General features: G+C 47.4%; 1 protein-coding gene across 1 annotated transcript; it reads right to left on the bottom strand.

Moving 5' to 3' along the window:
- Nucleotides 1–27,143, bottom strand: MTURN (maturin, neural progenitor differentiation regulator homolog). Its single transcript, XM_070616146.1, has 3 exons — nt 26,660–27,143; nt 17,193–17,315; nt 1–5,399 (listed from the first exon to the last, which is right to left on the bottom strand). The coding sequence occupies exons 1-3, from the start codon at nt 26,819–26,821 to the stop codon at nt 5,289–5,291; spliced, it is 396 nt and encodes a 131-aa protein (XP_070472247.1). The 5' UTR covers nt 26,822–27,143; the 3' UTR covers nt 1–5,288.

The following is a 27,143-nucleotide window of genomic DNA, read 5'->3' as shown; positions in this document are numbered from 1 at the left end:
CCGAGTTTGGAAGGCTCTTTAATAGCAAGCGTATGGGAATTACATCGTTGCATGAGATCTTCACTCTCAGGGGAGGGGGAAGGAGCAGATGTGGACAGGGTTCCATTGAGGATTTACACCGCTTGAAGCATCTACTGAAGGGCAACAATTTTTGGCAACCCATTTCACAGCTTTGTCATTTACAAGAGATTTCTTTGAAAGGAAATAGAAAGGCAGAGAAAGCGTACACACCTGCAGGAAACATTTCTTGCCTAAAAAAACCCCCCAAAACTCTTCCTTGCTTTTGCTTCTAGTGTAGACGGCTAAACTTTGCTCTCATACACAAATTAAGAATGGGTCACAGAGAGTTGCAGCTTTTCCCTCGAATTAACAATTTACTTTGTCCTCTAAAGCGCTGACATTTTACAGAGCACTGCTCTGCATCTTTCTCCGCCTAGCCGTCAGAAGGTACTTACAGTAAAAAATGAATCTTAAGAAACAAAGACATAAGAAAAACCAGGGAAAGGCAGTTTTACAAAGAACAGACTGTCAGCTTTCTCTGTGGTACCGAATAACTCAAATACACTTCTCAGCAAATTAAATGTTTATTTGTATGTGGCCTGGTGCACTTTTTTAACTCTTTGTGCCTATTCAGCCTTACAGTGCTTTAAATGGGGTTTCTAACGTGAAATGCTCAGAGGTCCTCTATTTTTGTAATCCAAATTTAAATGAAAATATCAAAGACAACATATTATTTAGCAATTTGCCCAGTGAACATGAGCTATAGATATTTTACCGCGGACACCAGGTTGCCATGGACACCAGAGGCTACTGGCATTCTGGCAAGTTTTAGAATTATTCTGTATAAAATCTAAAAAGACTTCAGCCTTTCATGTTATACCTAGTATCACAAAACCAAGATAACTGACTGGGTATTTAGGAAGGAGGATTAGTATTGAGTTCAAAAAGAATTTTAGGCTTCTCTGGAAATCTAAAGACTAAGCGGCAATGGCATCTCTTTGCAGTTAACACTCACTATAGTGGAAGAAGGATCTGCGATCACTCGCGTTTTAATTTTGCTCTTTCTACAATCCTGAAGCTCGGTGGGGTAGGTGGGCTCTGCCTTCTGGCCCACGGGGGCATTCCTGACCCATGGCCTCCTCCGCAGCTGACAGCGAAATCAAGTTTGGTTCATGTTCTTCCTGCCAGGTGTTTGGAGCCCCTCTCAGATCTGTTAGCACTTTGGAGAGACAAGCTTCTCTGGCTGGCAGCTGGTTTACTGAGCAAAAGAACCCCACCAGCTTTGCAGGACACCCATTGTCTCCTTGGCTGGGTGGTATTTTTAAAGCCACAAAGCCATCCCCAACACAGGCCTTGCGATGCAGGCAGGCAGTCCCTTTTAAGAAAGCAGCCTCCTTCCTAGTAAGACAGCCAGGAACACTTGTCCTATGCCTTACATGATAACTGCCTCCTGGCCTTTTGTTTCTTTTTTTTTTTTTTTTTAGAATCAGACTCTAACTCTCCCGTTCTGCCTTACCCATCTCCTCCCAGCCCCGATTACATCCTGTCTGCTCCTAACTGCCTGTCAAATTGTGGGAAAGCAGATCTGTTCAGAGCACACTTTCCCACCTTGTAGATTTTAATATGCAAGGCAGATTCCTAAAATACAAATTCCGATGCTGCTCTGGTGTCACAGCTCCCCTAGGTCCATACACTTTGTGCTCTTACGAAACAGAAACAATATTCAGAGACGTAATTGTGCTAGTGAAAGGTTTCTGCTTATATATGAAAAATGACAGTAACTACGAGAGGAGAGAGGTTTTCACCTAAGTGCACTGGAAACCCAATTCTGGTACCAGGATACAAGGAGAATGCCTAAATGAGAGACTTCTCGTGTTCTAGTCATGGAAAAAAAGAAGTTCTACGTGCTGCTATGAGCCAGGGAGACGTGAGTGGACGCCTCAGTATAACTGAGTCCAGGGTGGTGGCAGGCATTGTGTGGGGTCTCACCTCCCTCCTGGCTCCATAGGTCATTCTCCGATTCCCTGAAGTCTGCTCAGTACGATTATCAGGCAGAGAAAAGTAACCAAGCGGCCATAAGAAAAATGTCTCTGTGATTTACTCAGACCCAGGATCAAGGTTTTGTAACATTATCATAGGCACGATTTTACAGCTGGCCTACAGTGATCAACCAGCAATCAGTCATTCCCCCATTCACACACCTACACAGACACATGCAGACACACATGCACACACTCACTCTCACTCATTCTATTACTTCTCTTTCTCTCTACTGGAGGACATGGTAAAAAAGTAAAAGAATGCGTTTTTCACTCTCTTCCAGCTATTCTTCATGCAAACCTCCCCCTCTCAGTTAAGTTAAACTTATTTCACGTCTAAAGCCCCAGTCCATCAGGGCACAAAGAAAAGCTATGCCTTCCATAGGCAGAGCACGCACAACCGGGACAAGTACGTTTCCGCATCTTCTGCGGCCTTACTTTACCCGCTCACCGAAGGAAGAGAACGTCATTGGCCCTCAGGATCAGGCCCCAGGGGCTTTGGACACTCACAGTCCAACAGAAACATGTGCTAAGGCAGTCTTGTGCCCAGGATCCTAAGGACAACAAGATTTAAAATGTATTTCCTTCTCCTCTCCCCATAGATTCCTTGAGTGTTGCTCTTCATACACACACAGGTCAGAAGGCAGCGATGGACGGATAGTGGCTAAGCAGGAAGGACAAACACCCCTTGTTTCAGGCTAGTTAAGCGACTTGCCCAAGATTATGCAGTCACTGGCAGAGTCAGGACTAGAACCCAGGTCTCTCTCCTAACTCCCGGGTCAGCGCTCCTCCCGCTGTGCCATGCCGCCCCCTTGGTAAGTGTGTTTATATGTTTGTGAAAGTCAGGAACTTGTCCAGCCACGGAACCACCTCCATATCAAGAACCACGGGCCGTCAGACTCCCTGATGAACCAGGTAAAGCCCTATCCTGTGCAAATTCTAATGCCACACACGACCCAAACAGAATCCACAGCGCAGCAGGGAGTGTGTGCGTGTGTGAGCAAGCACTGGCTGGGGTGTGTGCACAACCAGAGAAAGGGCAGTCTTACAGGAAACAATCCAATTGGCTAACGCCTTTCGGGGTTTTGCCACAAAATAAGTAACATACATGATGTTGTCCCTTACCCCTGGGGTGGAACAAAGACCAGATTACTCCTCAGCCCACTGAAGGGCTGAATATAGCGCAGCTCAGTTTTCATAAACAGAGAACATTAACATAATAATAACAAAATGTATGTGATCAAAGTCTAAACACTTTTTTGATAAAATACATCTTATAATAATGTCCATTCCATTTTCAAACATACGTAAATTTAGATTTTAAGCCTCTAAGTATAAAATTCCAGTTTACCTTTGAATAGAGCAAGCTAGTCAAGCGTCTTCATTTCAGTTGCCGAAGTCATTCTCGCAGCCTATTGGGTTAAAACAGAAGTTCCCCAAAAACCTGGGCGATACCTACAGAAGGTACAGCTCACAATCAGCTTTGCTCAGGAACAGAGCCTCTGAGAACAGGACAAGGAGTAAAGCACGGAGCACGCTCACTCCACGGGGTGAAACACCAAGGGGTGGGGTGTTCACAGGCTACTCAGAGGGAAATTCATTTTACTTGAAATTAACCTTTAATATGTTTTTCCAAGGAAAGAAACAAACATGGGTACCGAAGCACAGATGGAAACCGCTCTATTATTTTACCCGATGACTTGGCACTGCAGTACACTGTTCAAACCACGAGCAGCCGTGTTCCTCAGAGCACCAATCAATCAAACGGAAAAGGCTGAGAGAGTCAGGTTTACGCCGACATGCCTGGGAGATGGACAAGATTCCTACAAGCTCTGTGGCCTCCGCCGCTGCTGCTTTTTTTGAAGTCCAAAACTTTGACAGCCTAACGGCACGTGTGTGGATGTCACAAACATTCCCACCCCAGATGCTATGTTCAGTCAAGTGCTGTGAAAGAGGGACTCTGCATCCTAAGTTACTAGAACCAGAGACGCTGAGGGCCCAAGAAAGTGAACGTTTTCAATAATTCCATGTTAGCATTGTGGACAATTTCCCCCATAAATATTTGTTGACTAAATGATGACAGCAGTGTTTCCAGTTATTACAGTAATTGTTTCTGTGAGTTGTCTGAATATTTTGATCACTGAAACTTCCTCTTTGCACCAAGCTAACCCACAATTAAAAGATTCCCGTGTTCATGTCGCTTTAAAAATTTGCTGCATTAGGTTCCTTGAAGCACTTGATTATAATTTTTTAATAAGTTTTACAGTGGGATCCTTTTCTTGACTTGTTTTTTTAAAGGATAAAAAGACATTAAGAAAGGAAAGAAGGATTCCGTCATATTTTTAAAAAATTTTGTCCTGGTTTATTTTCCTATTAAATCTACCTATGGCTTCAACGTGTAAGTGGCACTTGGATTGTGGGTGTTTTCATGATTTAACAAGTTGCCATCTCATGATAAAGAGAGAAGGTAAACGTTTCATTTTATATGTGGGACGGTTTATCAACATTTTAAGGAAATCAATAATTTAGGTCTTTCACCCCATTTATATTTCCCACTATTAGACTTTAAAAGTGGCTTTGGAATTAGCATGTTTGAAAATAACTGAACGTGCAAGTAAGGTTTATATCTAACCACAAACCAGCTGCTACGTATCCAGGTAACTCAGTAATGGCAGAACACTTCAGTGAAGGCCTCTCTTATCCTCTGCACCCAAAACTAAGTGATTATCCTTTTCTGCCCTCGTATTTGCACTTGTGAAGTTTAATGACTAGATATTAAAACTCATGCTTTTTAAGCAAACCTTTCACTTACGGACACTTTAAAGGTACACAAAAAGTGCAGACTGCATTTCTTCTCTGCCATGCTTTCCCTCAATAATGTCACCTGGGAGCACTCAAAATATATCCATAATACATTCAGAGTTCTCTACATTCAAGTCAGCAAACGTCATTCCTCTAACACAAACTCAAGAGAGAACGGTCAGCCACAAAAGGGACTCTAAATTCAAAACGGCAAAGGCTACCGAGACAACTCCATAGAAACCCACTGAAACGGGAGTAAGATTCAGGTCACTTCTGAGCAAAGCTCATCCCAGATTTTTTGTTAAAAAGGTATTTCATTTTAATTCGGGTGCTGGGAGTCAGACGTCCTGTTTTGAAGTGCTAACGCAAAATGCTAACCCGGGAGCACGTGACCCCACCTCGGGTACCACGGGGCTCACTCCTTCTCAGGCGGGAGCCCTCGGAAGTTTACTGCTGACTGACCCCCATTTGAGGGTGGTCCGCCTCTGGCTCCTCTTCCTCCACGTCTGCACTGTACTCTTCAAACGCGTCGTCATCGGTATCTGGAAGCCCCAGTAACTACAGGGGAGAGAAGAGAAGCAGCTGTGAATGCCAAACGGTCTGCAGGCAGGAAGACAACCAAACGTATCGGACCCAAATTCAGCAGCACCAAACAGCAGCTCAGATTTCCCACGGGAGTCAACCACCCCATAATTATGTTTATAAACTCATTAGATGGAAACGTCAATCCTTTAATGGATTGAGGCTGAAAGGGGCTAGGTTTTACTGGGGAGCTTGGAGGCTCTCTACTTTTAAGTATCAAAACATAGCATCACATACCACCTACGCACAAAGATAAAATATCTATGCGCGTGCACGCACGCACGCACACACACACACATACACATACATCTGGGACATCAGCAATAGTACAGTGAGCAATGCTGACTGTCCCACTGAGATGTCAAAAATCTATTTCCTCTACATTTCCTCCCCTAAAAATACATGCTGCTATTATTTATAACACATATAAAAATGTGCAAACTACTAAAATGTTCAACAAAATGGTTAAATAAATTATGATGCATCTACAAGATGGAATCACACATTCACTTAAAACAGTATTTATGAATACTTTAATTATATAAAAAATATGCTAAGTATAAAAACAGCATGATAAAAATTGCATTTTCATTATGATACAGATTTTCTTAAAATTTATACACATACATAGAAAAACGGCTTCAATGAAATAGACCCAAATTTTAAAAGTATTCTTGTAGACAGTGGGATTATGAATAAATCTTGTCCTCCTTATTTCTCTGTATTTTCCAAATGCTCTACAATTATCATCAGGGAAATTCACAATACATTCACAGTAAACATTTTCTTAAAGCACTGACTGGTCTTTGGTTAGAAACTGTGAATGCCATTGGCTGGGCCTGATCAATATGAACAAAAAGCTCTTGTGCTGGCGGGAAGCCATGGCCTTGGGCGCTCCTGGGCCTTGTCTGTGATCACGGGGCTTCCATCCCACAGCTCCTCGATTTACAGTCTGTGCATGGCCAAAGGACTTTCTCACGTGATGGCCCCTTGATTAACCACTTTCAGGCAACCTCACTGACTGGCCCTATGATCCAGATGCTAACTGCATTAAGATACCGAACAAGATGGACCATTCTGTTCACTTTGCATTGCCTCCCCGGTGTCCTGCCCCCACCATCTCTCCTTCCCACTCCTTCCCAAACGCAAAAATGAGAAAAGGATACGCAGAGTCCTGATCAAAATAATGTCTTTACTCTGAAGTTCTCAAACTGCCATTCTCGCAGGTCTCACAGAGCCCTGTGAACACACTGAGGACAAAATCATCTGCTAGGCACTCCTAGTCATAAGATGCGTGTGGCCTGCCAGGGTGGACACAGCCAACTGCAGACATGTGCTTGCCCCTTAGAGCTGAGTGCTGTCTCAGAGAGACACTGTTGACCTGGAAGGGTGGGGCAGAGGAGCACATCCCAGTCTGTCCAGAGTTTGTACTAATCTTGTGTGTGCTTGGGAGAAGGGAGGAGCCCGTTTCTCCTTCTACTGTCTCCCTTCCATGTCTTAGCAGATGGAATGAAAGATAAAGTTTGCCTCTAAAGAGAGAGAAAAGATAGTTGGTTACAATGAACACAGAAGACTCATATCTTGGTGTTCAATTTTTATTTGAAGAGCTGCTTGATGACACAGCAAGGTGAAAGTGTCAAATGAGTGGTAATATTTAAGTAAGTGATAAAACATAAATATTGTTGCCACTACCAAGAACTCCAGAATCAACTAAATGCCAAAAGAACAATGCATTAATTCAACAATAAATGTAACTCCTCATTGCACTGAAGGGATACCTAACAGAGGAATGGCCAATGGGTTGCCCCTCACTTAACAAATCTGACTGGTAGTGGCTGCCTAGAGCCCTGGGTTCAGGAGGATTCTGAGGCTCAGTAGGAAAGACGACAGTCAATTAGCAATGGCTGTCATGGGCAAAGAGGGTGCAGTTGAGGTATGTATCTACATATTTGCTATCCAGTTCTAAAGAGATGTGCCATTGGTTATTCTTCTTCATAATACACTCAGGTAATTCACACAGACCCCAACCATGGGTCCCTTCAAGACCCTCTCTCTCCTAGGCCCAGAGTGGCTTGTAGATGGGGATCCAACAAGTCACACATGAAACCATGCTTCCCCTCTCTCCTCTTCCTAGCTTGCTGCCTTACTTAGACGTGAATCCAAAGGATGCAGTTCTAGGTCTAGAGCATCAGCCACATGGGGAGGCCCTTCCCTTTGGCAGGAAGTGTTCAGATGATCAGTCCTCGCCCTTACAGAAGGGAGAAGGAAGAGAAGCGGTTCCCAACGCCCTCTGGACTTTTAAGGCACCTCAGCTCAGAGTCTGCAGACTCCTTGAGAGGCTGTGTGGAAGAGGCACTGAAACTGGCATCCAGATGCCAGGGCTCTAGTTGGGGACCTCTGCCAAGCCACTGCCTTCGCCAAACCTCAGCGCCCCCCTCTGTAAAGTGGGAACCGTAACACCTGCTCCACCTCACAGAGAAACTATGGAGATTAAATAAGTGAAGGTGGCCATGGTCTGCAAACTGTAGGGCCTTAAGTCAATGCATCTAGTTGTGTTATGTTGTCCTGCTTCCCGTTTTAAAGCACAAGCTGTTCAATTATTCAAGGGGATAAGTGACCACCTCCAGCCCCTGCTTCTCCCTCTCTCTTCCGCTGCCCTTGATTTTGGGCCACCTCACTGTTCATTACCACTGCAGGAAGCAAGAAGATGTGAACTCAAGTCTATCAGCCTCCTCATTTGATTTTCAGGCTTACATTCAGCATTCCACTGAACCAACCAAATCCATCATACTGCAGATTTAATAACAATAGCTAATACTGGTTAAGTTACTATCTGCTAGGCAATGCTTTTAGCAGCTTTACAGATATTAATGCCTTTGTTTTCATAATAACCCTGTAGGGCAGGGACTATCATTATCCCCCATTTACAGGTAGGACCTAGAAAGGTTGAGTAACTTGCCTGGAGTTACCCAGGATGCGGCAGAGCCAGGATCCAACCCAAGACATCGGACTGCAGACTTTACACGCCTAACCACCAGGCCACCCAGGCGATTCCCTTCCAGCTGTCAGCGCTGTGCCTATGGATGGATGCTTCAATATTTTGTATTGGGTACACACCTTTTTAAAAATACAATATGCAATGCTCATGTCTAAAATTATGAGTATGTACAATTTGGAAGCATGCAGAAGAGGGCAGAAAAAGCACAAGAACTAGAATTGGCCCGGAAATCCAAAGGATCTCTTACAGATATGTAATAATCTAGCATTCCCACCTCTGTCTTCACTCTCATCCATGGTGGGTAAGTCTAAATTTATCTTCTGGATCCAAATTTTTAACAGTCAAGAAGACATCTCAGAGACAGGAGTCCAAATTGACTGGTAAGAATCCTGGAGTCCTTGCTTTTACTGCACCCACACATTATTACAAGGAAAAGGAGACAGGCAAAAAATCCTGTCTGGCATATTTAAATTAGTTTTGATCACTATAATCAGTCATTACTATTTGAGTAAAGTTTTTTCAGCTGACTGGAAAAAAAACCTTCATGCTTACTCTGGACAACAGTGTTGGCATTTCCAGGGTCTTGCTGTCCACCAAGCTTCCTTTGAATAACCTATGGTCACCCATCCAAACAGAGTTCTACTGGAAAGGGAGAGCTGCCATCCCTTGAGAATTAAATTTCTTCAGACCCCAGAGAGTATGGGTTATCTGTAGGACAAACCCTAGGTCTTTTGGTAAGTGGTGTAAACTAGTTGAGGCTATATTCAGTTGGCACTTAGCATCTGCTATCTCCGAAGGTGGCACTGACTCAGCATAGTGGGTGAGTGTCTTTACAAAAGAAGGGGAGGAGGTGTCTATGCCTTGGAGAACATAGTCCACTAGCCAGGGCTTTCATGCTTCCAAGAGATGCCCTGTGGCTTCACAGGTCCCTCTAAGCTCCTTCCAGAGGATTCTTTGAAGCAGCATTGCTCACACTTTCGTGTATATATGATTCACCCAGGGATCTACCTAAAATGTAGATTGTGCCTCAGTGGGTCTCAGGTGGGACCTGAGATTCTGCATCCTAACAAGTTCCCAGGTGACAGGAATATGCTACTCCAGGAACCACACTCTGAGTATCGAGACAATAAAGCATTCAGGGAATTTGCCACTATTTATCTTAATGATCAATGATGCTAGTGGTACCAAGAAACCTCTGATGGGATCCTGGTCAGTCTGTCTTCTTGATACTAGGGAAAAAAAAGAGGTAGGTGGCAAGATGGACGTAAGACCCAAATGGGCAAGAATAGTAAGTGCTCTCTTAGGTTTAGGGGCCACTGTACTTCTAAAAAGACAAGGGCTTGAATGTTCAGAATGTGAGCAAGCACCAAAAGCCATGATCAACTTAAACTGTCAACTTTCAATGTCTTTCATTAAAACCCACATGTGTGCAGAATCTTTTCTTATCAGACTTTCTGACCCACAGGGGGAGCTTCCCACAGGTGGATTCTTTCTCTTCGCCCAGGCTCCTGACCAGACTAGAAGAGGAGAATAGACTTTTTCTGGATCCTAAAGGGAAGTTTTCCTGTGGGGTTTAAGCCCTCGCTCTCCGGCTGTAAATGGCAGACTGAGAACATCCATCTTGCTCATGCCAGTGAGCTAGAATTAGGGGAGTTTTTCTGGCAGAAGTGTCTCTGCTTCTCGAGAGAAAAAATGTGGATTACACAGCATCCCCAGGGAGGGGACCAGGGTCAATGAGAGTGAGAAAACACAGGGACCACGGGCTCTAGCTCCAGGTAGTGCCACCAAAGCAACATCAACCAAAACAGCAAACAAATCGTCATGGCAACAGATGCCTCATGACCCTAACATCCACAGCGCTGGTGAGAGAGAAGAGTCATACTCCAGGAAAATAAAATAAAGCTTTGAGAGGATTTGAAGGGCAGAGGTAAGGTTTGGTTTCGCAGCTAAACTGCAAGTAGTAAGCGCTCTTCTCTTGTGAACTGGTTTTTAACCAGGGGAAAGTCTGTCAGTCGTCACTAAGTAAAAGATACAAAAACAGCGAGGAAAAAAATGAATGACACAATCACCATTATTTAGACCCATAACCACTATTTTATTATCTAGCTCAGTCATGTGATGACCAGCAACTGTCACCCGCGGGCCACTTAAGAAAAATGTAGGACTCCAACAATTCTCTAATTCACATTTAGCAAGTCTCTGAAGCCATTATTGGTCACACGACATGGATAAACCCAGCTGCCCAGGGATGGCAGTGATGGGCTGCTTGGCACTGTCACTTGCCTACATGTATCACTTGGATATGACGTTCCAGCAGGAAGGAAAGAATCTAGGTACAAGTTAGGGGGTCCCTGGAGTGGCACAGAATGGGGGTCACCCCAGGAAGGGAGCTGCCCTGCTGCACCCACAGAGTATGTGTCTACCCACTTAGCATTTCCTAACAGCCGTTATGAGCCAGAAATTCAGACGAACGTCAGCAGGTTGGCTGGGCTCTGACAGCCCTCTGTGTTCTCAGTCTGACTTTGAAGCCCCTGCAAATCCACAGGATAGCGAAATAGGTATGACCCCCATTTTAAAGATGGGGACAGTGAGGTTGAGCGACCTGCTAGGTGCCACACAGCATGGGAGCCAGGCAGGCCAGAGCAGGGCTGAGCCACTTCCCCCACCCAGGGACCTCTGTAAGACGCTGAGCTAAGGGGCCAAGATGAACCTCCTGGACTTTCTCCCTGGCCAGCCTTCCTCCCGCTCTGAGCACAACGAGATTCTGCCATTTCTTCAAGTCCCACCTCCTCACAAAGCCATGCCCGGCACTTCGTGCCTCAATGAGCCTGCTCACATCTGATATTCTGCGCCCTTCTGACACACCATAGACAACACAGCCTTTTAAAAAACAAAACACAGTTTCTGATTATAAATCTTTTCTGTGACATCACAGAAAATTTACAAAATGCAGAATAGAAGAAAATAATTATCACTTATCCTGCCACTCAGAGGCTCTTTGATCATATGTCCCTCTAGGGGGACAAGAGCATCCATTCGTCCTCTTTGTAGTACTAGCATCTAACACAGTGAGTTGGATGGATTAAGTACTGAATGGATGTTTATTATTGTGCCCAAACCAATGTTGATAAACTTTTTTTTTTTGATGAGGAAGAGTGGCCCTGAGCTAACATCTGTTGCCCATCTTCCTCTTTTTGCTTGAGGAAGATTGTCTCTGAGCTAACATCTGTGCCAATCTTCCTCTATTTTGTATGTGGGATGCCACCACAGCATGGCTTGATGAGTGGTATGTAGGTTTGTGCCCAGGATCTGAACCCACGAACCCCAGGCCAGTGAAGCAGAGTGTGTGAACTTAACCACTATGCCACTGGGCCAGCCCAGATAAACTTTTGATTATAAGAGCCCGACAATACCTCTTTAAGATCTCTCACCTTAACCAGATGTTTCTGTTAAGCATGTGTTGAAATAACTTAGCCAATTGTTTTCTCTCTCCATCAGAAATCTAAGAGTCTTACAAGACGTTTCACTAAATCCTGCTCACTTCTCAAAGGTATTCTGCCTAGTGTCCTCAGCCCGTCCATATCAATGCCAGCATTTATTCAGTGCTTACCGTGTGTCATGTGCTGTACTAAGTACCCAACAAGAAATGTATCATCTAATTTTCATGGCAACCCTAAGGTAACAATCATCATTTATTACCCAATTTTACAAATGAAGAAACTGAGAAACAGAGAGGTTAAGTAACTTGGCTGAGTCACACAGGCAGCAAGTGGCAGAGCTGGGATTTGAATCCAGGCGGCCTGCCCACAGAGCCTGGATTCCTCATCACTGCAGTACCCTGATTTCACAGGACTGGGGAGAGACCACAAACAACACCCTGCAGTACACACTCACTAGCGTCCTCTCGGGAAATAGCTCCCCAAAGAACCAGCCAAGTGGAGTGAGCAGCGCAGAGAATGAACTCCCTTGCTTATTGTGTACAGTAGCAGAGTGTCTGGACCACAACGAATGCTGTGTCTTGTAACATGGAGTTCCTCTGTATGTTTCTGTGGCTGACTCTCCTAAGAAAGTCAGCTCCTTGAGGACAAGAACTGGGCACTGAGCCCTGCCCCTCACTTCCAAAGCCGTGCTCTGGCAAAGAGCGGAAGATCAACACAGTCTGTTGAAAATGTGATAAAGAAGTAGAGGAAAAAGAGGAGGAGTAAGATGGTGAAAAAAATAACTTTTTTTCTTTCCAAATCCAACAACAGATTTTTTGGAGGGAGTGGACTTTGACTGTGATACTCATTGTTTCAGTGAGGGGAAGGCAGAAAGAGAAAGGGGAGAAAAGCACAAGGTCTACAGAGTTAGTACGTTGAAAGATGCACAGTGCTCAAGTGCGCGCTGAGGCTGCGGGCAGGACCACTGCGGAAGGCCAGAGGATGACCCACTCTTGGCCCGCGCAGGCAGGAGCGCACAGGCTCCAGCAAAGTTAATTGATTCTGCTCGACTGATGCCCCAAAAGGCAGCAGCAGGCTGTCAACAGATCGGCCCTTATCTTTCTGGAGACACTGCACAGGGCAGGGGCTGGCGAAGGAAAAACAAGGATTCAAAGCCACGGATGAGGCTGTTCTAAGATGAAGGTGAAAATATTCTTCCAGTGGTTTCTCCAACTATAAACAAAAAGCAGCTGTGTGAATTGATCAGATTACCACAAATTTTCAGGGAAATGATATGCTGAAGTTTACCTGCTTGATAACCTTGTAGCATTTGGCTATGCGTTACTTTAACAAATACTTTCAACTACGACAGCAACAAGACTCCTTCTTGCGTCTTATTTCTAAACCCAAAGCTTCCTTATATAAACAGACAGAGAAAGAGCGGCAGAGGGGGGAAACGCACTCTGCAGCGGAGGTGGAGAGGGTAAGAGCTGCCGGTGATCTCCAGCAGTCAGTCCTTCGTGCTGGTCTGTGCCACTCCCTCTCATCCGGCCTGGGGCACATCCTGACTGAGAGAAACCCAAGGCCGTGTGCACTTCACCTTCAGTAACCCTGAGAAGGTGCCCCACACAGGCCTCTCCCTGAGGGGCAAAAAGGCCCAGCCAGAGGGCACCCAGAACCCAAAACCTTCCCCATCAGAGGGGGCGGTGTACTGGGTCAAGGCCTCCTCACCTTGGGAGCACCATCGCGGTCCACAATGTAGGGCTCTGCTTTAGAAATGACCCCCGAAAGCCCAACAACCTTGGATCAAATCTGTGGTCTCCGTGACATGCAGCAGCTTGATCTGAGAGCATTCGATCGATCCAGCTGCTTTCAGCAATGCATCTCGATTTGTTTGGACTGCGTTTTTTTTCCCATTCACACGTGGCTGTCTGGTTGCAGAAATACAGCCACATACTTGGTAAAGAAAAACAGCAAAACAAGTTCTGGCAGGAGTTTACCTTCTCCAGTTAAGTCAGTTTGACAGTATTTTGCTTGCCACCAGAGATGATGTCCACACAAAGAGAACCAGGTGGCAGGTTAATGAACCGAACCCCTGTGAAGAACCCAGCTGCAAAGTGAGTATCATTTGCTACTATTTTTCTGGTTAAGAATTGGGGGAATCTGGGCCGGCCCTGTGGCCGAATGGTTAAGTTTGCGCACTCTGCTTTGGCAGCCCAGGGTTTCGCTGGTTCGGATTCTGGGCACAGACCTACACACCACTCGTCAGGCCATGCTGAGGCGGCGTCTCACATAGCAGAGCCAGAAGGACCTACAACTAGAATATACAACTATGTACTGGGAGGCTTTGGGGAGAAGAAGAAGAAGAAAACAAAAGATTGGTAACAGATGTCTGCTCAGGTGCCAATCTTTAAAAAAAAAAAAAATTGGGGGAATCCATTTTTTAAATATTTTGCCTACCTTGATATCTCTACTCGGATGTCTAATAGGCACTTCACACACTGACATGATCAAAACTGAGCTCCTGATAGCATCATCCCCCAACTTTTCCTGCTGCAGCCTTCCCCATCTCAGTAAATGACGCCACCACATCTTTCATCACACAGGCCATCACACAGGCAAGGAACTTTGGAGTCTTCCTGTCCTCTCTCTTCTTCTCGCCCCCCATTTCCAATCCACCAGCAAGTCCGGCTGCGTCTACTTTCAAGGCATCTCCAGAATCCGACCCCTTTGTTCCACCTTCATTGTGGCCATGCCAGTCCAAGCCCCATGGCCTCTCACTTGGATGACAACAATGGCCTCCTCGCTGGTCTCCCTGCTCCCACCCTCCCTTACGGCCTATTCTCAACCCGTCAGAGGGAACCTTTCAAAATGTGCAGTCAGATCCCTCTGTGCTCAGACTCGTCCAATGGCTCCCCATCACACCAGAGGGAAAGCCAGGTCCTCCTGTGACCTGCAGCCCCTGAAATTCCTGGACTCCTCTCTCGCTCCCCCCTCCACCCAGGCCACACCAGCCCCTCCTTGGCCTTGAACAGTGGTGCCCTCCTACCCCGTGGCCTCCATATTTGCTGTTCTCTCTACCTGGATCTTCCTCCAGATCTCCTATGGCTCACACCTCACTTTAAGTCTTACTCCAATGTCACCTTCTCGGTGAAGCCTTGCATGCTCCCCTAATCAAACATCTCAGTACCTCTGACATTTCTTACCTCCTTTCCCTGACTTATTTTTTTCTCCTTGGCACTCATCACTAACACATTATACGCTGTACTTTGTCCTGTCTCCCCCGCCACTAGAATATAAGCTCTGCTTGATTCAAGTGCTCCGAACAGAGCAGTAATAGAGCCAAAAGCCCAGTGGGTACTCAGTAAACACATAGTGAATGAACGAAAGTGGGAGAGGCCAGTACTTTTAAGTCAAAAAACTATTTTGAATGAGCCAAACAGGATTAGATAATTAACAACAAAAAAATGAACTGGTTGGATGAATGATACAAATCAGACCGAGAAACAAAAGCCACGAAATTTCATTTCTTCTAACGGTGGATTAAATGATTGGGACCAACTCTGCCGAGGAGAAAGGAAAAAGCTGGATTAAATATGACAAATGCCTTCTTAAATACATTGAAGAAATAAAGCCTGGAGAAGTAAATCAAACATAGAAAGCTGCTTTTGTCCTGAGGGCATTAGCTGACCTAGCAGAAACAGCTAGAAACTTGACTGCATTCTTGGCCTACTCTAAGAGCTGGGGGGACCAAAGTCAAACGCAGAGTCTTCCAAAGGAGCAGACTGTGATAATCCATCGCCATTTTAAGCTGGGACCCCAAAGGTCTACACCTTTGCTATGGTCTGAATGTTCGTGTCCTCCCAAAATTCCTAAGTTGAAATCCTAACCCTGGAGGTGATAGTGCCAGGAGGTGGGGACTTTGGGAGGTGATTAGGTTATGAAGGCAGAGCCCTCATAACAAGGACTGGTGCTCTTATAAAAGGGGCCCCAGAGAGCTCTCTCCTTCCACCACGTGTGGTTACCGTGAAAAGATGGCCGTCTGTCTAGGAAGTAGGCCCTCACCAGATACTGAATCTGCCAGCACCCTGATCTTGGACTTCTCAGCTTCCAGAACTATAAGAAATGAATTTCTGTTGTTAATAAGCCACCCAGTCAATAGTATTTTATTATAGCAGCCTCCACAGACTGAGATCACCCTCAGGACCTGCGGCCTGGCTTTTCATCACCGGGAGAGTTCCAAGAACCATGAGTCTTAAATTGTTTGAAAGTGGTGTCAGACTGATGGAGGCCCCAGGCCCTGGCGGAGGCAAAGAAAAATCTTCTCTGGAGGAAGGTACCATCATCTTAGGCCTCACTTTATTCCTATGTGTAAATTTTCAAATACAATAACCAGCACACACAGATAATCCAACACACAAAGAAACAAGATACCAGGAGTGAGAACCGGTTGAAACAAAAGACAATGAAACAGACTTAGAAACCCTGCAGTACAGGCCTATCACACACAGTCTGTTATGCAACCGAGCCTACTATGTTCCGAGAGATAAAAGACAAGCTTGAAAACTTCAGCAGAGAAGTAGATATTATTTTAAAAGACTTGAAAAAGAAAGAAATAGATATTCTAGAGCAAACATCATTGACCACGCAGAGGATTTACGGTGGGCAGGGACCCGAACTGGCGGCAAGTGTCACGACACTGGTGATCTGACTTTATCTTCCAACAAAGATAAAGGGAAACAGGTAATCTTCAAAATAGGGGTGAGTATTAACTTCACGTTTTTCAGTTAGGATGAAAAGAAACTGTCACATAGCCACAGACATACAGATTCCTAAATCCTGAGCGGGGGTGGGGAATCTCTCTACAAGAGAGTTTATAAAAAGAGAAAAGAATAGAAGCCGTATCCAATTTCATCCTTCTCCATACCCACAGATATGGAGGTACATCCTTTATATAGCTTTCTGGAAATCCCCCCAATGTCGGCCTTACTGCTATAAGAGACCCTCCACAGCACCTCCAAGGACTCTGGGCTTAGATCTGCCGGACGAGACCAGGAATGTTCAGTTGTCTTATAAAGGCTCTGTTTGCTTCCCACCCTATCAGAGATTCTTAACTCAAGTGATGCTAGAAATAACCAACTTCCCTGCAACAAACAGCTGTGTCACATCCCATTCCCCCTCCCTCCCCGCCCTCAGCCTCCCTCCGCTAGCTGCTATCTTTAAGCCACAGGGCAAACAGGAGAAAAACAATTAGTCATCCCAGGTTTTGCCCACTTTCCCCACAATCCATGTTATTCAAAGCACCATCACTGTAGAGAACAAGACAGCTTTAGAAGCCAAGCAGGCACCTACAGGTCTGAAAGACTTGAAGACTTTTTCCAAGACTTCATGGAGTGTCTTCTTGCCGCAGGAGGAGATGTAATCCTGTGCTAGCTGCAAGAAAGGCAGGCAGTCCTCGCTCTCACTCCACACGTGCTGCATGCCCACGGGCGAGGGGAAGAGAAAACAAAGACATACAGTCATTACACTCGGTGTGAAACACAGAAAGCCAAGAACTTTTTTTAATGACATGAATTTGCAGGCCTCCATTCTAGAGTAAAATTCATATATTCATTTTTTATTTGTTAGCATCGATGGAGATCAGAAAAAGCAGACCCTATGAAAACCCCACAGTTTTGGTCCGTAATCTCACCTGCTCAATTCGCCACCAGACCTGCTCATATGGAGTAAAACGGGCAGTGGGATCTGTAGTCCCCCACCCATGATTTCCACTTCCCCCCTTCTAGTGCAGACTAAGGGTGGTTTTAACACAGGAGGGAGGGGAAACCAAGGGGCTGCATGATCCTTAACTTTGCTTCAGCTATGGCTGAAGGACTGATTAAGCATAGTTTGTAACCAATGACCTGGAACGAGACATCCTTTACCCAGCTTGGCCTGAGAGTGGGAGTGAAGGTAAATTTACTTCAAAATGAAGTGAACTTAGGAGAACAGACAGAAAGTCATCACAAGTTACCGGGAAACAAAGGCTTCTGAAAGCCCACTTTCCCTTAAGATGCTTTAAGGGGGCATCATACCCAAACATGGCTTCACAATGTTAACATGCACCCAGAGGAGGTTGGTTTTAGGTTTTACTTTTTCTTAAGGCTAAATGAGTTTCTTTTCCCATGTGAGGATGTCTGTCTTAGCACATGTTTAACACTAGACAAGTCTCTCCCATAAATGTTCAAGGATCTGGAATAAGCCCAAGAAACAGGCTTGAGAGATGGAGATGCGGAAGCCCCCGGCTCTGCGTGTGTGAGCAGGGAGGGGCACTGGGCTACCAGGATAACAAACATCAGGGTATCTGTCAGGTACCAAGAATGTTTAGAGGGGGCGATCAATGACAGCTCAACACTGGTGGAAAAGTATAGAGGCCTGGAGAGAGGAAGACATCTGGCAGATGAGAGCAAGAAGCAGGGAGTAGGCAGCAGGAGACAGGATCTATTTGGAGAAATGGTCCATGTCAAGCACACACTTGTTCCCTTCTATTAATACAAACAATTAGGCCATCACCCCAGAAAGTTATATGCCATCACTCAGTAAACACATTTTACCTCCTTTCTTCTCACTGTAGCATTTCTAATAACTAGATCTATAGACCTAAAATACAGCTCAGGTCCAAGAGAGACTAACTGGGTGCTAACATGCCATCTTCACACCTAATTATCTGTGTTTCCTAGATGTAAAGGTCCACTTCTGACACACGCTGCTATAATTCCAGCAGACTTCCAGAGTCGCTTCTGCCTTGAGCTAACAGAGACAACTTCTAGACTCTCTAACGTTAGCGAATAGCTCAAACACGATTCCCCATTAATTAGAGACCCTTAAAGTTGTCGAGCCACTAAAATGCCATTTATGTAATCGTCTCTTACACCGTACAAAAGTATAACAGTACAAAGTGCTTTTATATCCATTATCGCACTTGATTCTTAATCAGTGGGGATTCAGCAAGAACAATAAAGTCCCACTTTAATGTAAGTTCTGCTCAGTACCCATTTTCATACTCGAATTTTAAAAAGGTCCAGCGTATTTCAAATTCTTATCCAAGTTAAAGATAGATTAACATCTAGCACCACACAATAAAAAACTTTAAGCCTGCCTTCCCTAGACTTGTTGGGAAGATTAGAGAAAAAGTAAAAAGTTTATTAAGTGCCTGACTGGCATTCAGTGGATGTTCAATAAATGGTGACGTAAGTACCCTCTTTCCCCTCTTGCATCTGGAGGAGAATGGGGGCGGGGCAGGCTTACCACCTGCCACAAGGCTAAGGTCACACGCTGAGCAAAGCAGAGGCCTAATGTGGCTTCACTGAGAACACCGTCCAAGACAACTTGGATTATAGTTAATTGAGAAGTAGAGGCATCTTGAAAAACCTTGTATACCTATTCTTTTTAAAGTGCATTTGAACTTTAAATTACAAAGGAAACTAAGGAAAGTCTGTCACTCAAACAACAACAGAATTGTAGCGTACCCACCACCGCTTGGTAAGCGGTTTCTTTAGTGCAGGGTTTCTAGGGCACCTCTAACCTTAGGAGGAGATTGTTCTTGCCACAATGCTCACTCCTCCGCTGTTGGAGTTGTTGCTTTGTGACTATATTGAGGAAGGAAGACTCCACATCTGCTAAAGGACCTTCTGTCCAGTCGGCCTGAATTCCTTCATCTGGCTGTCTAGCTCACTCTGGACTCCCAGTCGTGTTGGTTTTGCGGGTTTAAAAAAGTTTTTCCTGAATGCCTGCCCATATGATATGCGAGGGAGTACGGGGTTTGGAACCAGACAGACCTAGGTGTACATAGCCACTTAAAAGACATCACTTAATTAATGCTAATTGTTTCATATCCATTCTTTCTCATACAAAAAGTATTCAGTTTTATTTATGAAAACTGTTTCCTTCCAAAATCAATCAGGGCAGTCAGCAAAAATCCATAGAATACAAAATAAGATGAAATAAAAAATAAGTGTGCAGTTGGGAAAATAAGGACAAAGGGGAAACGGGAAGGAAAAGAAGACAAACCCAATTGAGATTAGGACAAACAGTGCAAGGTTAATGGGCCTGGCCACTTGCTAAGAAGAGGACACAGATTTCCCTCCATCACTTTCCAGAGGCAGTGCCCACAGATAAAACAGACCAGCCCTTCAGAACTACCAGGCAAGGGGCTGGGGGCAGGATGGTTCCCCCTTAGAAAAAGTAGACGGGCCCATTCCAAAACCAGGGGAGGCCCAAGAGAACATCTAGTGGCTGGCCTAAAGCTCTTGAAAACAGGATCTGGGGTCTAGTCTTGTACAAAGACAAATGGGCAACTGAAGACCCAGAGCCCTGACCACAGGGTGTGGCCACAATGACTCCGACTCGGAAAATATTTTAAGCATGTGTAACCAAACACCCACTCTGGCCACGAAAAAACTACAGCAGGGGTCAGAGAACCTGTGGCTTTGAACAATGGAACTCCCGGCAAATATAAACCCAGGTACAGAATGTATTGACTTCCAGTAGGGGAGTTAGGCTAAGGCAGATGGCAGCCCTCGCCTGCTGTAACAGGAGAAACGCCAGGGAAGGGCTGCAGGAGGAGGGGAAGGCAGTGGTGCTCAGGCCCCAGCGTGCATTACAACCACCTGGAGGCTTTTTAAAACTCAACTGCTGGGCCTCACCTGGAGTTTCTGACAGGGTGGGGCTGAGTTTGCCTTTCCAACAAGTTCCCAGGTGATGCTCCTGTGGCCAATGCCGGGACCACACTCTGAGAAGCAGAACTAGGGAAGAACTTGGACTAACTATGTATTTGGGGACGTGGGAGTGGAGGAGAGTGTTATATGTAAAAGTCTTAATGTCATCACGGACTTAAACCAACACCAAATCTCAGGACGGCACAGGCGGCAGTGAAGTGGCCCTCGCGGTACCTACCCTGGGCAGCCTACTCTTTCCTACAGACTCCTGCCTGTTAGGAGTTGAAAAGCCCCGGGGACACTGCGATTTAGAACAGGCCATCTGCGGCCCCTTTTTCTGCTCTTAAGTTGGGCCAGAGTTTATTATGAAAGCCTGCCCAGCCTAAGACAATATAACCAAGTCCCCTGCACATAGGAGAATGAGCACCTTTCTGTGTTCTACAGTGTAGATGAGAACATCCAGCTTATCCAGAAATGGTATTAGATCATTATGGTAATTCCATCCCACAAACAGCTTTTGGAGCCCCGTCGGTGGGCCTCTACTGTTTTAACACTTGTTTGGATGGTGCTTGACTTCCTGGTGCTCAGGCAGAGGGGGGGGTGGCAGGGGAGCCAAGGACACACCCATTTCTCCTCCCTGGACTCAATTATCTGAGTCAAAGGGCCATGGCGGTGGGCCTCACTCTCACCGTGATACTGATGTGAGGGTTTTCTGCCGTCATCAGTACTGGGGAGTCCATTTTGAGTCTGGCTTAATTCAAAACTGACTGCCGTCCACAGAAGAGAGGGCGCAAGAAGATAAAAGCCACAAGCCATCTCATGCCACCCAACGTGGGAAGGGCATGGCTGGCCATACCTACAACCTGCTCTTTGTGCCAACCACTGATCCATTTTACCAAGGAGGAAACTGAGGCCCAGAGAGGTTAAGCAACTTGTCTGTGGTCACACGGGGAGCAAGGGGCGGATCCAGGACGTCAACAGAGGTGTGCATGCCTTCATCGAGCCTCAGCTCCTTCATTTGAGAGTCACGGAATACTCCTTGCAGGGTGGTTATAAAGATTATAGGAGACAACCTGTAGACTCTCATTTAGCAGGGGCCCAGTAAGTGTTTATCCCCACTTATTTGAACTCTCATTGGCATAACTCTACTCTCCTCAGGACTACCACTCCAGGGATATATGAAGGACATATCTTTCCCTGAAATAACCTCTCTATACGAATAATGTGCAGCCATTGCGGAAAGCTTTACAGTCTGCCACTATTCCCCAATTCAATCCTCACAATAATAACGTAACATGGGTACGATTATCCCCATTTGACAGATGAGGAAACTGAGGGCAGAGTTTAAATTAAACAAGAAAGTGCTCTCTCCCCTATACCACCATATAAACACGATGCAATCTCATTTACACACGTTGTAGTTTCTTCTCCAAAATAAAAAGGTTGTTATTCGGTCATATAATTAAGAATAGAGACATGCCTAGAACAAAAACGGGGGAAAAATATATACAGACATAGGCAGACACATATAAAATCAAACCACATAGTCCTTCTAGAAATAAAATCTTTTTCTTTAATACCTCGACAGCTGCTATCTTTGTTTCTGTACTGAGGAGGGATTCAAACTATACAAAATTTTAGATCCAAACATGTTTCTGATGGGTCGGCAGAAAAAGCAGGACAATGAGGGAGTCTTTCCCTCCTCCAGCCATCAGTGCCCAGGCACTAGAGAGGGCGGGGCAGTGCCCTTTGTGCAGCGAGCTGCTTTCTCGGGGCCCAGGACAAGGGGACGGCAACCGGCGCGGCCATGCCCGGGAGCGCATGGGCACGAGCCCACGCGCGCCCCTGTCCACCTGGTGCACCTCTGTCCATCCGGTACAACCCTGCCGCCAAAAGCCCACTCCTCAAAGCCGACAGAGCACTCCAGGACCTTCTGAGTTGGCAGAAGAGGGGAGAGTGCCACCTGTCTGAGCTCTCAGCTCCCTCCCTGACCTGCCAGCACACGTGGGGCTCTGGCAGCTTCCTTTTATCCCAGGACCTGACCTCGCAGGCCATCCCGGTGAAAGGGCCGCATCAGGGCAGCGGCCGGGAAAGCGACGGCCTGGACAGGCCGGCCTGGGAGGCCACAAGGGGAAAGAGTGCACGGGGCCCAGGAGCTGCCGGAGCGGAGGGAAAAGAAAAGGAAGTCCTTATTCCTGGGCCTCTGGAGCTGCTGGCCTGTGGGACCTTCTGCATGGTGGCCTCTGGGCGTCTGCGCAAGTCCTGGCTGTCACTTCTTAGTGGGACCGTCCTGGATGAGTGCCTTAAACTCACTAAGCCTGTTTCCTTGCCTATAAAATGGGGCTAATAGAACCTACCGCCTAGAATTTTTGTAAGGCCCAGTAACAAGCTGTCCTTGAAACCACAGTCTGAACTGGGTCCCCAGCTGTCACTCCTGTGATGCTATGTTTTCAGGGTCGGGTATGGTTCAAGTTGCTCTACACTTATTAGCTGTGGGAAAGTTAGGAAGCCTCGCTGTGCTTATTTCCTCATCTGCAGAATGGGGCTAATTATAGAGAGTGCCTTGTGAGCTCACGAAGATTAGATAAATTCACATAAGCCAAGGGCTTAGAGCAGTGTCTGATACAACGTAAACTGCACATAAGTGGTAGTCGTCATTATTATTGTTCCTTGACGCTGTCATTCTTGAAATTTAACATCTATCTTCTACACTAGACTGTCATTCATTCATTCATTCATTCTTACAAACATGGATCGAGCACCCATCACATGTCTGACACTGTTCCAAGTGCAGAGATACAATGATGAATAAGTCAGACAAGATCACTGCTCTCATGAAGCTTACAGGCTAGTGGGGAAGGCAGAAAATAAACAAGAGACTATCAAGTACTAATGAGTGCCATGATAAGAATAAAACAGGGCGAGGAGAGGGAGAGTGTGGTCAAGAAGGTTTTTGGCAGGCCTGAATGGCATTAAAGAGCTAGCCATGTAAAGATGTGGGGGAAGAGTGTTCTAGGCAGAGGGAACAGCAAGTGCAAAGGCCCTGAGGCAGGAATGAGCTTGGCATGTCTGAAGCCCAGTGTGGCAGGAACATAGTAAGCAAGGGAGAAGAATGGTTCAAGATGAGGTCAGAGAGGTGGCAGGAGACAGATTATGTGCGGGCTGGAAGCCAGGGTGAGGGGCTAGGTTTTATTGTAAAAGTGATGGGAAGTCAGTTTAGGTGAGGTGGGGAGTGGTGGAGACAGCCCTGGATTACATTTTAAATAGATCCAGAGTGATTGCCACGTGGAGACTCTGCCAGAGGGCACTAATATGATCACCCCCATTTTAGGCACTGTTCCAAATAAGCCTGCTACGAAGGTAGTAATATTATCATCCCCATTCGACAGATGTGGAAATCATGGCACAGAGGGATTAAATAACTCCTCCTAAGGCACGCAGTTAGACATAGGGGGCCAGGGTACAAACCCAAGCAGCCTGACCCCAGAGTCCGTGTGCTCCTAACCACTACACCACAGTGCCTCTTAGAGAGGATAAATGGCCCCAGGAGTTCCAAGGCAGAGACCCTATCTGCATTCCAGGTAGCCCTGGCCTGGTGCAAAGTAAGCCTTCAATAAATGTTTGCTGAATGAATGAATGATGTGAACACACTGTAAATTGAGAAATGCTAGGTAAACACTCTTATTATTAACAAATCCTTCAGATGACAGGAATTCTACTCTTCTCAGATTTCTTCTAATGCTTAATTTTCCTGGGGTTAAAGAAAAGAACAGAGGTAGGACATTTACTTCGTGCCTGAGTTCCTTTAGTAGAGGCAAACAGCAGCTTGACGAACCTGGCCCAGGGCAGATTCCAGGAGAGGTCTGAGCTAAGAAAACTCCTGCGGTTGGCATCTTGTCCATTATGGCCTCCAGAAACTTTGAGAAAGTTCAGTGTACCCAAGGAATTGCTTTTCCCACCACCTTCTTTCTTCCTTATCTATTTCATTTGTTGGCAAATGGCTATTTTAAGCATTTTACTCCTACAGGTGGGAAAACATTTAAAATATAATATGGGTGGCCTTGAAAAAGGCCTGATGTACGTGATGTTTCTGAACGATGGTTTCATACACATATAGTCAAGGCCAGACAATAGTCTTGTGTTTTCTCCACCCACTAATTCTGCTTGGAGTAATTTCTCTGTGGATGTCTCTCTCCTGCAGTCTCAGCAGGGAGGCTGTGTGGAACTCCCCCGGGAAAATCCCGACCACGAGTGATGCTTATCTACCTATGTCCCACAGTAAGGAAGGGAAAGGCCACTGACAGACTAAGGGAGCCCGGGGCTAGAATGGAGTCCTAATCAACCCTGGTGTCCTCTCCGCTACATCCCTGTGGCTTTCTCACACTCTTACAAAGGAGTGAATCCCTTTTTAATGATCGCCCACTCTGCCCAACATTTATTTACTTCCTTTCACTACAGTTAACAGTGTCTTACATACATTCACAGCTTACTTGCTCTTCACAGGTACCTGTGATAGAAGCATTCGGATTAATCTCATTTTACAGATGAGAAAATGAAGGCTTTTAAAAGAAAAAGAGACAAGTTCTAAATTCTGGGGAACCCCAGATCTCTGACTCAAATTTGGGGGGGCCCTGCTGGAGTAGAGCCTGTTCGGTGCTTTTTCTATCCCATCACTTGGGCGCTGGCATAATACCCATATTTTGGACGTGTAAACTGAGCTCAGAGGAAAGCATGTGACCAGAGTCACACAGCCAGAACTCAAATCTGGCTGTCACCCAAGGCCATCCCTCTTCTAGAGTGTCGCATGGCTGGGGACCAGGTGGGTTCTTCGCCTCCGCGGGGTGGGGTGGAGTTGGTGGGAGGGGCACGCTTTATGGGCAAGTCAGACACCAGCCTTCACCTCTCCAGGGCCGAGAAAGGCGATCTTGCTGTCTCTCTAACTCCTTCGCGAACTTCCCGCGGGTGGTAGGGGCGCGCGGGGGCCCGGACCCCGGCCCAGCTTTGTCTCACCCCACCTGAGGAGCCAGCGCCAGGCTGCGCCTCAGCGCCACCCCACCTCCGTCCGCAGGGGCGGCAGCAGCGCCAGCTCCAGGCTCAAGCCGGCGACCACACAGTAACCCGAGCTTACAGCCGCCTCCATCTTACATTTGGGGACCATTATTTTTTCCCCGTCCTTACAAACACTTCATGGAGCGCCATCCTCGCCCACTCTCCGGACCTCCCACCTAACTCCCCTGCCCTCCGCATCCCCTTTCTAAACTGCCTGTGCCAAGACCCCAGGTGGGCGCAGGATGCAAAGTCCAAGATTGGGACACCGCAGTTCCAGGTCCAGGTCCGCCCGAGTCCGGGGCGGGGCGGGGAGGGAGAATTCCTCATCAGGGAAAACCGAAGGGCTTTAGCAGGGCTTTGGCCGCCGCCTCCGAGGGACAGAACCCGCTCGGGCCCCACACACCTCGCTGGAAGCTCATAGCGGCGCAATGGAAGCACAGGAGGAAAGGGGGATAGGCGTGCCCGCGTGTGTGTGCGCGCACGCGCGCGTGCGTTTTTAAGATCCGGGGTGTAATTCCGCAAAGAAGGTCCAGGAGCTGGGGCATCGCTAGGGTGGACAGGGGCTTTGTGTCCAAACAGGCAGCGCAGGGACTAACACGGGGGACGAGAGGTTCTCCCGGGCGGGGACAACTCGAGGAGTTGTATCTGCGCATTGGGAGGGGAAAGGGATTCCTCGCCCGGACGGGACGCCTGGGCGTAGGAAGCTTTAGACTCCGGGTCCTGCGGAAGGGTCCGTGGGCCCCGGCACGTGCTGGGGCGACGCGGCGACACTCCGGGGATGCTTCAAGCCGAGCACCGCGCTCTGGCTATGGGGTCGTGTCCCCGAAAGAGCCCGCCCCAGCCCGGCTCCCAGGATCCTAAGGGCGCCCCTGCCCGCCGCCCACCCGGCCCCACCCGGAGCGCTGACACCACTGCACCGGGCCCGGGGGCTTGCCTGCGGAGCCGCGGGGCGCGCGGCGGCGAGCCGGTTCCCCCCCCCCCCCCCAGCGCCCCACCTCGGGAGCTCGGGCGCCGGGGAGCGGCCGGGCGGCCACACTCGCGCGCGCTGCGGCGGTCCCTCCCCCATGCACTCACAAAATTGTCCCCGCAGCCGTTGTCCGGACACAGCACGTAGAAGGAGACGCCGGGGTCGGCGTAGAAATCCATCCTGCGCTCAGTCTCCTCGGTGGCGATGAGCTCGAAGGGCGTGTTGGAGCACCATTTCTCCGCAACGTCAGCCAGCTGCTGGAAATCCATCCTGGCCCGCCGCGCCCGCCGCTCCCCAGCCTCCTCTCGCGCCGCCCGCCTCCTCTTTCCTCGGGCGCCCTCCTCCCGGGCGGGCAGCGCGCGGCTCCGCGGGCTCTGGGGCAGGCGGCGGGGCCGGGCAGCGCGGGCTCCCTCCGGTCCAGGGGCTCCTCCCGGCGGGGACTGTTTACATGCTGTGTGTAACGGGGCGGGCGGCGGCCGGGGACGGCGCGGCGCCGCGCCCGCCTCCTCCCCGCCCCGCCTCCCCGCCTGCCCGCCCGCCCCCTTTCGGGCCGCCCGGGAGGCTGGCGCGGCCGGGCCGGGCACGGTCGGA

Source organism: Equus przewalskii, chromosome 4 (assembly GCF_037783145.1).
Source record: "Equus przewalskii isolate Varuska chromosome 4, EquPr2, whole genome shotgun sequence".
Taxonomy (NCBI): Eukaryota; Metazoa; Chordata; class Mammalia; order Perissodactyla; family Equidae; genus Equus; species Equus przewalskii.
Note: the sequence above shows the minus strand (reverse complement) of the source record. Positions and strands in the feature narration are given on the sequence as shown.

Coding starts and splice junctions, on each gene's coding strand:
- MTURN (XM_070616146.1), bottom strand. CDS start 26,821: ATGGATTTCCAGCAGCTGGCTGACGTTGCGGAGAAATGGTGCTCCAAC. Junction 17,316..26,659: donor ACGGCTGCGGGGACAATTTT/GTGAGTGCATGG, acceptor GTGGGCATGCAG/CACGTGTGGAGTGAGAGCGA. Junction 5,400..17,192: donor TCTTCAAGTCTTTCAGACCT/GTAGGTGCCTGC, acceptor TCTCCCCTGTAG/TTACTGGGGCTTCCAGATAC.